The 15,968-nt window shown below is 43.9% G+C and overlaps 1 protein-coding gene across 1 annotated transcript in view; it reads right to left on the reverse strand.

Annotated features, from left to right (window-relative positions):
* Positions 1-12,862: 12,862 nt before the first annotated feature.
* Positions 12,863-15,968, reverse strand: part of Acer3 (alkaline ceramidase 3) — a 112,490-nt gene continuing 109,384 nt past the window's right edge. Inside the window, exons 10-11 of the mRNA XM_045145641.1 lie at positions 14,467-14,512; positions 12,863-13,316 (exon numbers count right to left, since the gene is read on the reverse strand). Coding sequence (XP_045001576.1) covers positions 13,263-13,316; positions 14,467-14,512 — 100 coding nt within the window. The 3' untranslated portion in view covers positions 12,863-13,262. The remainder of the gene's footprint in view (positions 13,317-14,466; positions 14,513-15,968) is intronic.

The following is a 15,968-nucleotide window of genomic DNA, read 5'->3' on the forward strand; positions in this document are numbered from 1 at the left end:
GAATAGACCATCAAGCTGTACTTACAGCACTGCAAAGCATCTCTTAGGCCAAGGTTTCAAATCCTCCCACATTCCTCTTGAAAATCAGCTCCAAAAGGCCAAAGCCACACAGTCAGGTGTCTAGCAGCAACCCCACTCCCCGGTACCACTTTACTGTTGCAGCCCAGTTCGCATTGCTGTTAGAAATCACCCAACCAAGAGCAGCTTGTGGGAAAAAGAGGTTTATTTTGGCTTACAGGCTTGAAGGGAAGCTTCACGATGGCAGGGGAAAACAATGGCATGAGCAGAAGGTGGATATCACCCTCTGGCCAACATAAGATGGACCACAGCAACAGGAGGGTGTGCCAAACACTGGCATGGGGAAACTGGCTATAAAGCCCATAAGCCTGCCCCAACCATACACTCCCTCCAGGAGGCATTAATTCCCAAATCTCCATCAGCTGGGAACCTAGCATTCAGAACACCTAAGTTTATGGGGGACACCTGAATCAAACCACCACACAGGGCAATTTACCAGTGCCCTGTCACCTAAGGGTGTTCCTGGAGAAGTATTTGTATAGAAGACACAGCAAGGGCTGGGGAGATGGCTTAGTGGTTAAGTGCTTGCCTGTGAAGCCTGAGGACCTCGGTTTGAGGTTTGATTCCCCAGGACCCATGTTAGCCAGATGCACAAGGGGGCGCACAGTTCATTCACAGTGGCTGAAAGTCCCTGGCGCACCCATTCTCTCTCTCTAACTGCCTCTTTCTCTCTCTGTCTGTCGCTCTCACATAAATAAATAAAGTAAATAAACAAATAAAGAAGACATGGAAAGCTAAGGGACCACTGCTACCCATTGGCATTTGTTCGCTCCCAACCCCTCCCCCAGCCACCTGCCAAGCCCGAACCCACGAGCGCTGCACTGGACTGCGGTGCCCTGGGCTCGGCTCCCTTTGCTCTTGAAGGGAGCGGGAGGATAAGAAAACACACTTTCTTCCCCTAAAGAAGGACCCCAGTCCCATCTTACCTCATGTGTTCCAGAGAGGAAGTAGAAAGGGGAAGGTGCCATCCCAGGTTCCACCCCCAGAACTGGGGCTTAGTTTAGCATTCTTGCTTTTGGCCAATCCAGGCTGTCACTCCTCCTCCCCGGGGCAGGGTGAAGGGGGAGAGGACCGCGGCCAGCTTCCCGGGCCAGCGTGGTCGCATGTTTCCGCTTCTGGCTCAGGCTCAGATACTGTGTCTTTCTGGGAGACTATTCGTGACCCTTCTATCCACCAACTGTCATGTGCTTTCCAAGGATTAAAGTTCTAACAGCTGAGACATTTTAATGCTGAGCAGATTTCCCTCCTAGATTAGAGCCACAGTGAAAGACCCCCAGAGGGAGACCTTCACTCAAGTCTCGAGACAGCACGCACCCAAAGACACACAGGAGACCAAACTTGCTGCAAAAGCATGAGGCTTTATTCGGGAAACCAGAGCTCTGGAGTCGACACGTATCTCATGCAGGAGACAGAGGAGTCAACTCTGAGCCTTATTGGGTGTTTCTTTTTGTAGGGTTTTTAGCAAGGAAGGGAAAGGGGAGGGGGTTTCACAAGGGTATTTGCCAAGCTTGTACAGTTATGTCTACATATCTTATTTGTGCATAACCAGAGATTAAGTCCTTGGTCAGGCTGTCTTGGGAAACTATTTTTTTCCTCTTCCCGGGACATAAAGTTTAGGTTGACCCGACCAACCCATATCTTGGGCCACCCGCAGCCTATCTTTTAGCCTATTTTTGATTTGCTCCTTTCTGAATATACAGTTCAGGCTGTCCCCTAGCTGTAGCAACCAGCTGTTTCTTCACTAAGTTTACTTTAAAATTTTTCATCCTGCCTTTCAACAGTAGGCATGGAAGCTGCTCCTGGGAACCCCAGCTATGCCTAGAAGGCTTTGCTGAACTAGTTGCATATAAAGTGTTCATATACATCTAAATCTATCTATACATGCACTTGTTTTGTTTGCTTTTGTTTTTCAAGGTAGGGTCTTGCTGTAGCTCAGGCTGACCTGGAATTCATTGTGTACTCTCAGGATGGCCCCGAACTCATAGCGGTCCTCCTACCTCTGCCTCCCAAGTGCTGGAGTTAAAGGCATGAGCTACCATGCCCATCTTACACGCACTTTATTATTATTATTATTAATTGTTATTATTATTAGTTTTGTTTTTCGAGGTAGGGTCTCACTCTGGTCCAGGCTGATCTGGTATTAAATGTGTAGTCTCAGGGTGGCCTCAAACTCATGGCAATCCTCCTACCTCTGCCTCCCGAGTGCTGGGATTAAAGGTGTGCACCACCATGCCTGGCCAGTTTTATGTATTATTTTTGAGAAAGAGACAGAGAGAGAGAGAGAGAGAGAGAGAGAGAGAGAGGGAGGGAGGGACAGAATGGGCACGCCAGGGCCTTTCAGCCACTGTGAATGAACTGTAGATGCATGTGCCACCTTGTGCACATGTGTGACATTGCATGCTTGCATCACTTTTGCAGCGGGCTGTACATGGGACTTGGAGATCTGGACAAGTATTCTTTGGCTTCACAGACAACCACCTTAACCGCGAAACCATCTCTCCAGCCCTTACATACACTTTTAAAACATTAAAGTCATTGAGAGTGCACTGATTTTTGGAGGTTGCTGGATGGAACCTGGAGCTTGCTCATACCAAGTAGGTGTTATATCCCTGAGTCACAGCCCACAGAATTCTGACTGGATCCTTTGAAAGGTTTCACCCAGCCCTGGCAAGTGGTCAAGGGTTCACCTCACTGCCCTTTGAGAGTGTTCACGAATGGAGACAAATCAGATTCAGCCTGTGTCTTATGAAATGGGAATCATATATAAAATGATACACGGTGTGCAAAGTGCCAAGGGGGTGCTTGGAGAAGGGAACCTGAATGAACCACTTCACAGTCAAGCTGCGTTCTGTTAAGCAAAGTTCTTGTGCTGGATCCACCCGGGCTTCCTCACTGGCTGTTTTCAGTGAGTGGTAATCCAAGGGCTAGCTCAGCTGCTGACACTTTTCTTCTTCTTTTAATATTATTTACTTATTTACTTGAGAGAGAGGAGGGGGGGAGGGAGAGAATGGGTGTTCCAGGGCCTTCAGCCACTACAAATGAACTCCACACACATGCATCGCCTTGTGCATCTGGCTTATGTGGGTCCTGGGGAATCTAACCTGGGTCCTTTGGCTTTGCAGGCAAACACCTTCTTAACTGCTAAGCCATCTCTCCAGCCCTCTTTTTTTTCTTTTTCTTGTTTTTGGGAGGTGTGTGTGTTTATGCGTATGCATGTTCATGTGAGTACATTAAGGAGACAAATTTAAGTGTCAGCCCTCGCCTCCCTTCTTGTTTGAGGCAGGGTCTCTTGTCCACAGCTGCCTGGATGGCTCTGGGATTCTCCTGGGTCTAACCTCCCATCTTGCCACACAGGGGCATTACCGATGCTTGTGCTGTGCATCTGTCTTTTCATGGGTTCTGGCAAACACTTTACCCACCAGGCCATCTTGCCAGCCCTTAATTTCTTTGACAAATTTCACAGACTTATTTTTTAACCTGTTCTTGAGTTCACTGTAGCAGCACACACTGAAGGCAGGGGCCACAGAGGGCCCAGTGGAAGGGCTAAGGCTCAAACCTGAGTAGGCAGAGGCTGTCAGAGTGGTACGGTGGGCGCCCCCATAGATTGGTAACTTACTGGAGGTTCTGTGAGAATATTCGCTTTCCTGGCTCTATGGCTTGTTAGCTAGAGAGCCTGAGAGAGTCTGTATGAGAGTGAGATAACGACAAGAGAGCGAGGCAGGCAGGAGGAGAGGAAGGGCCGAGAGCACAGGCTTCATATGGGATGTATCTGAACTAGAGGGTAACAGAAGCTTGGATATTGCTGGAGACTTCATGGCTGGTGAAGGCAAAGAGGCCAGACAACCAGTTCAATCTGGGCAACACAGCAGCCCCAGGGAGAGACTGGACCACATCGCCTCCCAGATGGGGTCTCACTCATGTTTGAGGCCAGGCCTGGCCCACAGCAGACCTTTGTAAAGGTTGACTGGCTGTCTGACTGAATAGTGGACCATTTTCTCTAAGCCATCTTAGAATGTCTTTTGGGAAACTTCAGGATGAATTGAGATGGAAAGTTTACTGGGGGTAAGGTTATTGACCTCTCTAGGAAGACAGATTACTGGGCTGAAGAAATGGTTCAGTGGTTAAAGGTGCTTGCTTGCAAAGCTTGATGGTGTGGGTTCGATGCCCCGGTATCCACATAAACTACACGCACAAAGTGGCACATGCACGTGGAGTTCGTTTGCAGTGGTAGGAGGCCCTGGCATGCTCATACTCTTTCTGCTTCTTTCTCTCTCTCTCTCTCTGATAAATATTTAAAAAAGAGAGGTTGGGCTGGAGAGATAGCTTAGTGGTTAACACACTTGCCTGCAAAGCCAAAGGAACAAGGTTTGACTCCCCAGGATCGACTCCCCAGGATCCACATAAGCCAGATGCATAAGGGGGTACATACATCTGGAGTTTGTTTGCAGTGGCTGGAGGCCCTGGAGCACCCATTCTCTTTCTCTCTACCTGCCTATTTCTGTATCTCTCTCCCAAATAAATAAATAAGGAGAGGTTACTGACCTCTCTAGGAAGTTTCTGGAGTGGTCAGGGAAAAACTTACTTAGTGCATGGGTAATAGAAAGGTATGTACTAGTCAGGATAATTATAGCAAGTCCAACTCCTTTTCAGTCCTCTCCTTTACAGCAGGTAAAGTCTTGGTGCAATTCTGTTCTACCATACCTTAGTCTGACTGACAGGCAGGGTAAGAAGAGCCTGTCCTCACTTCCAATACAAAATAGGCTCTGCGGCCGGGCGTGGTGGCACACGCCTTTAATCCCAGCACTCAGGAGGCAGAGGTAAGAGGATCTCCATGAGTTTGAGGCCATCCTGAGACTACATAGCAAATTCCAGGTCAGCCTGGAGTAGAGTGAAACCCTACCTCAAAAAATAAAAACAAACAAGCCGGGCGTGGTGGCGCACGCCTTTAATCCCAGCACTCGGGAGGCAGAGGTAGGAGGATCGCTGTGAGTTCGAGGCCACCCTGAGACTACAGAGTTAATTCCAGGTCAGCCTGGGCTAGAGTGAGACCCTACCTCGAAAAACCAAAAAAAAATAAATAAATAAATAAATAAAAAATAAAAACAAACAAACAAACAAAAACAAAATAGGCTCTGCAGGTACAGGCAGCCCCGGTGACCAGGAAGGGAGAAATGTTTCGGGTTACACGGATCAGAGGGCCCTGGCACTGGGGCTACTCCTTATGCCCATGTAGGAGTTCTGAGGGACTCAACAGGCCCAGGCCAGGAACTCTCACAGGAAGGACCCTATTCAGGGACTGTTAATGAATTTATGCTACATGGGGCCAATCCTACATTTCACAGATGTAGAATCCAAGATTTAGTCATGATTCCTTTGTGGTCACCTCTCGGAGCACAGACCTCATTGCTTTGCAAATCCATTTCTGTGTTGTCAGGCCAGATTTCCTGGTTTGTCAGGACTAATCAATGTCACCCCACATGCAGCCATGCAGCCCACTCTAACAGCCACACCAGCACATCTACTCATCCAAGCTAACTACCCTACCCTGATACACAAAAGTAGAGACTGTGTGGAAAGCAAACTGTAGGCATTTTTCTTTCTTTCTTTCTTTCTTTGTTTCTTTCTTTGTTTCTTTCTTTGTTTCTTTCTTTGTTTCTTTCTTTCTTTCCTTTTTTGTTTATTTTTATTTATTTGAGAGCAACAGAGGGAGAGAAAATGGGCGCGCCAGGGCCTCCAGCCACTGCAAACGAACTCCAGACGCGTGCGCCCCCTTGTGCATCTGGCAAACGTGGGTCCTGGGGAATCGAGCCTCGAACCGGGGTCCTTAGGCTTCACAGGCAAGCGCTTAACCACTAAGCCGTCTCTCCAGCCCAGCATTTTTCTTTTGAGACAGGGTTTCATTCTGTAGCCTAGGCTAGTCTGGAACTGACAGCAATCCTCCTGTCTCAGTGCCCGCCCCTCCCTGCCACAAGCATGAGCCACCAGGAAATCCTAATCTGTTTTACATCTTGTATATGGCACTTAGGCCATTGTCCAAGGTGGAAAGCGTAGAGCCATATGGCTTACGCAGGGGGACTGTCCTCGTCCTGATCTGTCACACACCACAGTGGGCAGCTGGAAGGGTCATGTGCTTACGTCTGAGCTTCCTCAGTTGAGGATGTTAGATAAAGCTAAACGGCATACACTTACTACCTTTAGGCTTGTCACCGAGGCTTGGAACAGAAAGCTATCGCAACACGGCCAGGAGTCGAACCACAAAAGTACAATTATTAAAATTCCTTTCTGAGAACGGCGTCATCGCTGCCAGCCTGTGCCGCCCCCTTAAGCAAATAAGCAAAAGGCATGTCCTCTGAGATGCAATCCTGCTTGTCATGTGTCTTGGCAAGCTGAGCAAAAGGCTAGGTTTTAACACCTACCACTCTCCCTGCAACACACGAGACATAGACTACGCCTAGAGACCCTGACTTGCATACATGTATAGTTATTTAAACCTAAACCAGGGATAAAACATGACTAGAAGTTGTAATTGAAAGTGTCATTTAATACTTTTACCTACATAGGTAATGACTAAAATATAGCCTAGATAATAGATTAGATAAACATACATTGTTCTATTTTTTAGAAAAATGATTGTGGCATTGGCAGATCAAAAAGGTGAGGTTACATGAAAACAGTTCCTTATAAAGATCAATACAATGTAGAACATTTATTAAATAATTACTGGAACAAACATCTACAGTAATTATGAAACTAGCGGAAGTTGTATTAGCTTGAGCAGGTTATGCGTTGGTCACACTGGTGCCTTAGAAATATTAAAAGTCTGGAAATGCTTGATAATAAATAATGCCCAATCAACATGTTAAACAGAAATTGATTAAGTTTTTCTTTCTAAAAATAGATTCACTTATTCATTTATATGAATAACTTATTCACTTATATGAATAAGTTAGCTTGAGAAAGAAAAGGCTCAAAAAAAAAAAAAAAAAATCCAGGGCTACTAGTGGATAGGATAAACTTTTCCTTTTAGAAAGTAAGGAAAAATTGTACCTGACCATGACAGCTTAGCTAACCTTGGCACATTTCATATGACATGAAAAGAAAATGGTCAAAGTCTTACCTTCCTGGAAGTCACCTCAAAACCTGAATATAATTAGCATTTTTGGATTTTGTGGTATAACATGGATTCTCTTGATTATACATGGCCGTTGCTCACTGTAATTTTTCTCGGAGACTTAGGCACTAAGTAGCAACCTAATGCCAATTTAATAAAACTGGTGTGAAAAAATAACTTTATAGTGTGACTATACACACAGATCCCATGATTACACTCAACCAAGAAGGTAGCAAAGTCTCAGATGTACACATTTCCATTCTGAAAAAAAACACAAACTTTGCAGTGGCTGGAAGCCCTGGCGCACCCATTCTCTCTCTCTCTTCCCCTCTTTCTCTGTCTGTTGCTCTCAAATAAATAAACAACAACAACAAAAAAAAAATTAAACAAAAAACACAAACTAGACTCTCCCTCCCTCTCTCCTACCCTTCCTTCCTTCTGCCTGTGGGCTCCAATCTGGCAACCTGTGATATTGATACCATAGCACAGTTTAATCATTTTCTGTCAGGCACAGGTGATCTCAGACAGATATTTATAGGGAACTATATTTATATGCTTAAAATATTTCTGTAACGCAGGTGTTCTGCCGCATACAGGATCCCGTAAACTCAAGTTAGGTGACATGGGCTGAATATTGCCAGGAGCTGTAGGGGCCTCATGACGTGCCTGTGGGTATCTGAGTACCAGTGACTTGACCTAATTCAAGTATCAACGCTGTGCTCTCTAAAGCAAAAAAAAAAAAAAAAAAAAAAGCAGCCCACGGGGCAGCACAGAGACCTGTGGTTGGTGGTGTAATACTGACCACACAGCATGGGGGTGGGGAATGGGTTGCCAAGTCACTTGCGGGCCTGGAACTGAATTCCTTGATTTAGATTTTAGGGCTTTCTTGTATGAAACACAGTGATCAACCTTTTCTATATGAGCCAACAACTTAAACAGGTAGTAATGTGCTCGATTTTATAAGTGAAGGCAATGAGAATCATCAGACCTGGATAGTGCGTGCATTCAAACAAGGGTCGTGGTGAGCTTGTCGTGGTGGCGCACGCCTTTAATCCCAGCCCTCGGGAGGCAGAGGTAGGAGGATCGCCATGAGTTCAAGGCCACTCTGAGACGACAGAGTTAATTCCAGGTCAGCCTGGACCAGAGTGAGACCCTACCTCTAAAACCAAAAAAACAAAACAAAACAAACATGGATCATGGGACTTAGCTTTTACTCCAAATGCCTAAATGGGTGACAGCATCAGGAACTGGGCAGTTGACACTACAGCTTAAAGTATTTTGGGATCTGTTTTCTCCTTAGCTACTCCGATGGCCTATCAGAGAAAGGGCGACATGTTGGTGGCAGGTGCTACCCCTTACAATTTCCACTTTTCTCTCAACAGGGTCAGGATTTCAAGGCAAACGTTTGTAGACCAAAGCCCTATTTTATACAGTTTTACTTTGAATGTCAAGTGACGTGTGAGTGCGTGAAGCTGACTGGGTGGTTTTGGAGAGTTGTATGGTTCTGTGGCACGTTCACACAGACCTTTGCAACACCAACGACCCACCCATGTGGAACCACAATTAGACCTTCAAAATTAACAAAAATAAAAATGAGTCGGATGAGGTGGCGCACACCTGTAATCCCAGTTACTAGAGGGAGGCTGAGGTAGGAGGAGCTCCAGTTTGAGGCCAGCCTGAGTGAAATAGAGAAACCCTGGGCAAAAAGTGAATAATACAATAAAACAACAACAAAGATGCTCCCATTCTTAAAGGAAATGCAATAGTTTAAAACAGCACTGAAGAAGTGACAGAGGAGTGCTCAGCACTGAAATATCTCTATCACACCTTCCAAGGCTCAGGGTCCATTGCGGAAGAGATGGTGGAAAGAATGTAAGAGCCAAAGGAAGGGTAGGACTCCTTACAATGTGCTCCTCCAGACACAAAATGGCCTGGATATCCATGACCTCACAGTGCCTGACACTACCTACACAAGACCATCATAAGAGGAGGAAAAGATCATGACATCAAAATAAAAGAGAGACAGAGGGCATTACGATGGGATATTTCTTACAATCATGGAAGTTGTTAATAAAAAAAAAATTGAAAAAAAAAATAAAAGAGAGACTGATTGAGAGGGAAGGGGATGTGACGAAGAATGGAGTTTCAGAGGGGAAAGTGGGGGAAGGGAAGGAATTACCATGAGATATTGTTTACAATCATGGAAGTTGTCAATTAAAAAAACAGAAAAAAAAAAAAAAAACAACAGAGCTGGAGAGGTGGCTTAGCAGTTAAGCACTTGCCTGTGAAGCCTAAGGACCCCAGTTCAAGGCTCGATTCCCCAGGACCTGTGTTAGCCAGATGCACAAGAGGCGCACGCGTCTGGAGTTCATTTGTAGTGGCTGGAGGCCCTGGCATGCCCATTTTCTCTCTCTCTGCCTCTTTCTGTCTGTCTGTCGCTCTCAAATAAATAAATAAAAATAAACAAAACCAAAAATAAACAGCACTGAAAATTTAAAGTGAATTCCCTTCCCCCTATTTTGAAGTTCCTTCCACAAACCAGGGATGGTGGTCCATTCCTATTGTCCTAGCATTTGGGAGCTAAAGGGAAGGCCTGTGTATTTCAAGGGCTACATGAAACCATCTCTCAACAAACAAAAACAAGCAAATGAAACAACAAACGAGCAAATGACCAGGGCTCTGTAACACAAGACAACGGAAAGCCAGACAAAGTGGTGGAACTCTAGCCCAGCCCTGACCTGAGGCAGAACTGGACACACACGTAGACCTGCAAACAGCCACAGAGTTGCCCAGGCTGGTGGCTCTCCCCCCCTTTTTTTTTAATGTTTATTTATTTAGTTGAAAGTGACAGAGAAAGAGAGAGAGAGAGAATGGGCACGCCAGGGCCTCCAGCCACTGCAAATGAACTCCAGACGCATGCGCCCCCTTGTGCATCTGGCTAACACAGGTCCTGGGGAATCGAGCCTCGAACCGGGGTCCTTAGGCTTCACAGGCGAGCGCTTAACCGCTAAGCCATCTCTCCATCCCTGGTGGCTCTCCTTGAAGCGTTGGTTTCACCCGAATGCTCCTCTGGTGACATAAGAGACACCACCGACCAAAAGAATGATCTGTCATGAAACTAGGGAGCTGGGAGCAAAACTCAAATTTAGCAACAAATAATTGCTTTCAAAAGCAAAATAATGTGGGGTGCATAGGACTCAGGATCAAACTTTAAATTATTTGACAATTTTAGGGACATGGGCTATATTCAGAAGTTGCTGGTGTTATAGAATTTACCTTTTTATACATCTAGGGATTTTTATGTACTGTGTACCAAGTTTGTGGTCTTTTAGTTATTTATTTTTTTTTTGGACTCATTTATTACCTCCTCAGTATAAGTAAAAAATAGACTGTCTTTGAAGTTTGATTATGGTTAAACTATAACATTAGATTTTCTGTTAAACCATATACCAGTGTTTGGGCTATTTGTAGATTATTAAACAACAGATCCTTCTGTATATCACAAAGATAAAAGATAGCACTTCAAGCCAGGCGTGGTGGTGCACACCGTTAATCCCAGCATTTGGGAGGCAGAGGTAGGAGGATCACCATGTGTTCAAGGGCACCCTGAGATGACATAGTGAATTCCAGGTCAGCCTGAACTAGAATGAGACCCTACCTCAAAACACCAACCAACCCACCCACCAAACAAACAAACCACAAAAAAAAAAAAAAAAAAGATTGCACTTCATCTGCCAGGATGTTTCATGAAAGCACCAGGCTGGGGGGTTGTCCACAAAGTGATTAATCTGAATACCTTTTGCCTAGTTTTTGCTTAAAAATTCTAAAGTCAAATTGTCTCTTTCATCTTCACAAACTACTTATGTTTTCTAAACCATCATTTACTCTGGTGATATGCAAACAAGCCACTGCTCAGCAGGAAATGGACAATTTTTTTTTTTGTACACACTAGTTAACAGAAAGTCAAATGAGGGAAAGGAAGGTGGGAGGCATTCACCCCTTGCAACGTCCACCTAGAACCCAAGAAGGAGACAGACGATATTGGAATAAAGGTGAATCAGCAAGAGCTTCTGGTGGGCAGTGATTTCCACACACGAGACACAGAAACAATGTCTTTAGTCTGCTTACTTCATTGCTAAGAAGAGCCATTGGGTTAGGCACAAAGTGACTTGGAAAATTAGAGTCTGTCCTTTGCCTCCACTTACTGCTGGGCATTCACTCTGTCTGTTCTTGTGGCAGACATTAAGGGCTTTGAAACACTGGTTTCAGTCTTGGTACCCAGGGGTGCAAATACCTCTCCAGTGAGGCGCTGGAGTGACCCCTGTGACAGTGAATTTCACATTCAAAACACTGCTTGAAATGACCACTCTCGGGTGTGTTCATTCTTACATACAATGTTTAACTGCATTGTCATGAAGGATGTCTTTGTTTCCATATAGATAGATTCCTTATGCAGAAGGAGATTTGACTGAAAAGGGCAAAAATAAAATGGTAGGAAACAAATGAGTTAATTAAAAAGTGACAGCCCAAGGCAGATGCGAGCAGCCGTAGTCAGCAGTCAGAATTTTACATGGATTGCTTTGGAACTGTTCAGTTTTGTACCCTTCTAAGCACAACCCATTTCCCTTAGATTTATGTTTTGGCAAGTATTGTTCTGGCTATAAAAGTAGGTAGAAATATTTGTCTAATGGCCAGCTGGCATGCTGAGGGAAAGAATATAGTCTTGGACTAAAACTAAGGCCAGTAGGTGAAGAAAACACTTTTTGGTTTAAAAAAAGTACCAAAGCTGCTTCATGAATACCAAAAAAAAAAAAAAAAACAAAAACAAAAAACAAAACCAGAAATATTGTATTTTTTAAAAAATCAAGTTTCCTTGAGGAAAAAAAAAACCTACTTTTTCTTTGAAGCCATAGCTCAAGATGGAATCAGTATATATTTAATATCTGATCCTTCTTTTTTTCCTGGAAAAGTTGATTCAATTTCTTGTATATTCAAATCCAAATCAGTACTATGAGATTTTACTGCGATCACTTGGTACTACAAGTTTCAGATATTACGCATGTTATAAATCTGAGCTGCGTCTCCTTCCCTCAAAAAATTGAAGCAATACATACATATTTTACTAAGCTTTATGTAAAACAGGTCCTGACTGTTTTACCTCTGGTTAACCTGATACACTTCCATGGGCATAACCACGGCCTCTCTGGGAACCAGGAACTACTGCCTAAATAGAGAAATCAGAGTACACTCCCTGATCAACTCACATGAAGTGTGTTAGAAAGATGGAATGTGAGGAGGCTGCCCTACCAGTCTCATCTGCTGGTTACAAAACAATAACATAAAGACCTGCAAAGATCAAAGGGAAAAAAAAAAAAAACCACAAAAACCACAGCAACTGCCTTTTAACTGGGTGGAGAGGCCACATTCTACAGGGGCCTGGGGAGGCCAGATGATCCACCCTCACCAGCTGTGGACAACAGCACCCAGTGATAGGTGTGAGCTTGGGGATCATACTCCACCTAGCACTGTGCTGGCTCTTTTTGTTTGTTTGTTTCTTTTTAATTTGGGAAAACCATTTATGAGGTTAAATGATAATAATATAAATCGAGGCTGAGACCACGAAGTGCTGGCTCACAGCTGGCTATCTGCATACAAGCTTTTGCTAGTCCTTAGTGACTGTTTTCATTATTTAATCAAATATTAAGAAACATATGATTAACATGCAACCCCTGTTAAAAAAAAAAAAAGAGAAAAAGGTTAATTTCCCATGACCAGCACAAACTGTTAACATGTTAGGCCCAATTTCTCCATCATTCTATAATATAAATATATATTATATATCTGTTTTCTTTATGAACATCTTAGATGAGGAGAACAAATAAGATAAAAGCCAGGCGCTAAACACCCAATAGGTCCACTTCTTGTTCTGTGTGGAGGGCAGCATTAGTCAGAAAGTCATTCCTCTTTTGCAACAGGCATGATGTCGTTCAGTGCGCACGTCTGCAGGAATTTCTTCTTCATCCTGCCAGGCTTATAAAGAGGTGATTTTTGTTTTCTTCATGAAATAAATTCGTCAGTGCTTCCTGAGAGGTTCAAACATGACCACTGGCCAGATCCCGAAGAGAAACTGTGGAAATAAGTCAGGACAAAATGAGAGGAGAAAAGATTGCTTCATGCACTTAAGCACTTAAAGGAATAAGAATCCCAGGGGAGCCGGGTGTGGTGGTGCACGCCTTTAATCCCAGCACTCGGGAGGCGGTGGTAGGAGAATTGCTGAGAGTTTGAGGCCACCCTGAGACTTCGTAGTGAATTCCAGGACAGCCTGAGCCAGAGTGAGACCTTGCCTCAACAAAACAAAACAAAACAAAACAAACAACAACAACAACAAAACCCCCAAAAGAATCCCAGGGGCCATAACTGTAACCTTGCAGCCCAGGCAAGGTTGCCCCAGATTTCAAACACTATTTTCTTTTTTTTAATAATTTGACACAGAAAGAACTGTAAACAAGCTTGAAGTTCTAGGCTCAAAGACTAGTTTTTTTTTGTTTATTATTTATTTATTTGAGAGTGACAGACAAAGAGGGAGGGGAAGAGAGAGAGAGAGAGAGAGAGAGAATAGGCACACCAGGGCCTCCAGCCACTGCAAACGAGCTCCAGACGTGTGCACCCCCTTGTACATCTGGCTAACGTGGGTCCTGGGGAATCAAGCCTCAAACCGGGATCCTTAGGCTTTACAGGCAAGTGCTTAACCGCTAAGACATATCTCTGGTCCTCAAACACTATTTTCACTTCACTTAGTTAAACATGATAAGCATCTACTTTGTCAAGCAGAGAAGTAAGCATTTGAACTGATTTTTTTTTTTTTTTCTTTTTGGTTTTTCGAGGTAGGGTCTCACACTCGCTCAGGCTGACCTGGAATTCACTATGGAGTCTCAGGGTGGCCTCGAACTCAGTGATCCTCCTACCTCTGCCTCCTGAGTGCTGGGATTAAAGGCGTGCACCATCACGCCCGGCTAAAACTGAATTCTTAAAACAACTCTGTAATGTTGCTAGTTAGCAGCTCTATTCTTTTGTTAAGTAAGCCAAGCTTAAAAAGAATGGTCCAAGATCATATAGTGGATTTGATGTCTCCTGGTTTTAAGTCCCAGGGCTCGCCCACTACCTCTCCGTGGCAACCCTTTCATCCCCCACTCTACTTATATTCCCAGTGGTGCACGCACGCACGCACGCACGCACGCACGCACGCACACACACACACCCCTTTAGAATGCACTTACTTTCACTTTTGGCCGGTATCTCAAGTAAAGTGTTCTTGTATATAAACTGAAAGGAAAGAAAGAAAAATTCTTTAGATTAATTTAATGATATACCACTTTTGTTTACAGCCCAGCCCCATTTTTCTTTTTTCCACCCCCCCCTTTTTTTAAATTAAGACAGAATTTCACTACGTAGCTGTGGCTGGCCTTGAACTACTGAGCAATCCTCCTGCCTCTGCTTCCCAAGTGTTGGAATGCATTACCACACCAGCTACACTTAAACAAATGATTTTATGTTTTACTTTTTTGTCTCTTCCTTCCCCAGTTTCTCTTTTTTTCCCTTGCTACTATACTAACATTTTGACTTTATTTTCCTGTTTTTTTTTCTTCAAAAGCTTTTTATTTTTTTTATTATCCCTCTTACATTTATTTAATTTTGCTCTCAAGCTTTCTCATTGCTGGGGCGTCTTTTTGTGTTGGTTTTGTTTATTTGTCTTGTAGCTGAAGATGGCTTACAATTCACTACATGCAGCTGAGGATAACCTTGAACTTCTGATCCTTCTGCCTCTGCCTCCCAAGTGGCGTGATTATAGGTGTACACCAACACACCTGGCTTGTTTTGTGTGATTTTTTTTCCTAATCTCTTGCTCTTTTAAAAAAATATTTTAATTTTATTTATTTATTTGAGAGAGAGAGAGAGATATGTACAGAAATAGGCAGGTAGACAGAGAGAATGGGCATGCCAGGGCTTCCAGCCACTGCAAACGAACTCCAGATGCGTGCGCCCCCTTGTGCATCTGGCTAACGTGGGACCTGGGGAACCGAGCCTTGAACCAGGGTCCTTAGGCTTCACAGGCAAGCGCTTAACCGCTAAGCCATCTCTCCCAATCTCTTGCTCTTTTCTCTTTTCTCTTCTCCTTCATAACATTCTTCTCTACTCCTCATTTCCCCTCCTACTTAACCTTGCTTTTCCCTCAATTTATCCCCTTTCCCTGCCTTCCTTTATTTCATTCATTTACCATTTCCACATGTACCCTAAGTAACTTGACTTCACAACACATTCTACATTGGTTTTGTTTTCTGATTCATGTTCAGTAGTGATACATTAAAGGGCTTTAATCAGCCTTAAGTGTATCTGGATCATGTGTGGTCTGATGTTGTTGCTATTACAGCCTTTGTTTTCTCCTGAGCTGTATCAGGAACTCAGCCATCAAGAGCCCACTGCTCAGTGAGATCACCAAATAAAACAGGAAGAGAGCCAAACCAACAGATTTGCGACACAGAAACATTAAAGAAAGCAAGCAAGCAAACATGAAAAAGCAAGGCAACATGACTCCTCCAAAAGATCTTAACTCATAACTACTGAATCCAAAGGTACTGAAACAGTTAATTTGATTCAGATTGTTACAGATATAAAGTAATGGAACTGTAATAGGGACTTTAAGAGGCTGCTTTTGCTAAAAACCACTGGCTTTTCACTTAGGCTAATGGAGGACTGAAAGATAAAAGCTTGGCACCTCTGA

This window comes from Jaculus jaculus, chromosome 3, assembly GCF_020740685.1.
Source record: "Jaculus jaculus isolate mJacJac1 chromosome 3, mJacJac1.mat.Y.cur, whole genome shotgun sequence".
In the NCBI taxonomy this organism is placed as follows: Eukaryota; Metazoa; Chordata; class Mammalia; order Rodentia; family Dipodidae; genus Jaculus; species Jaculus jaculus.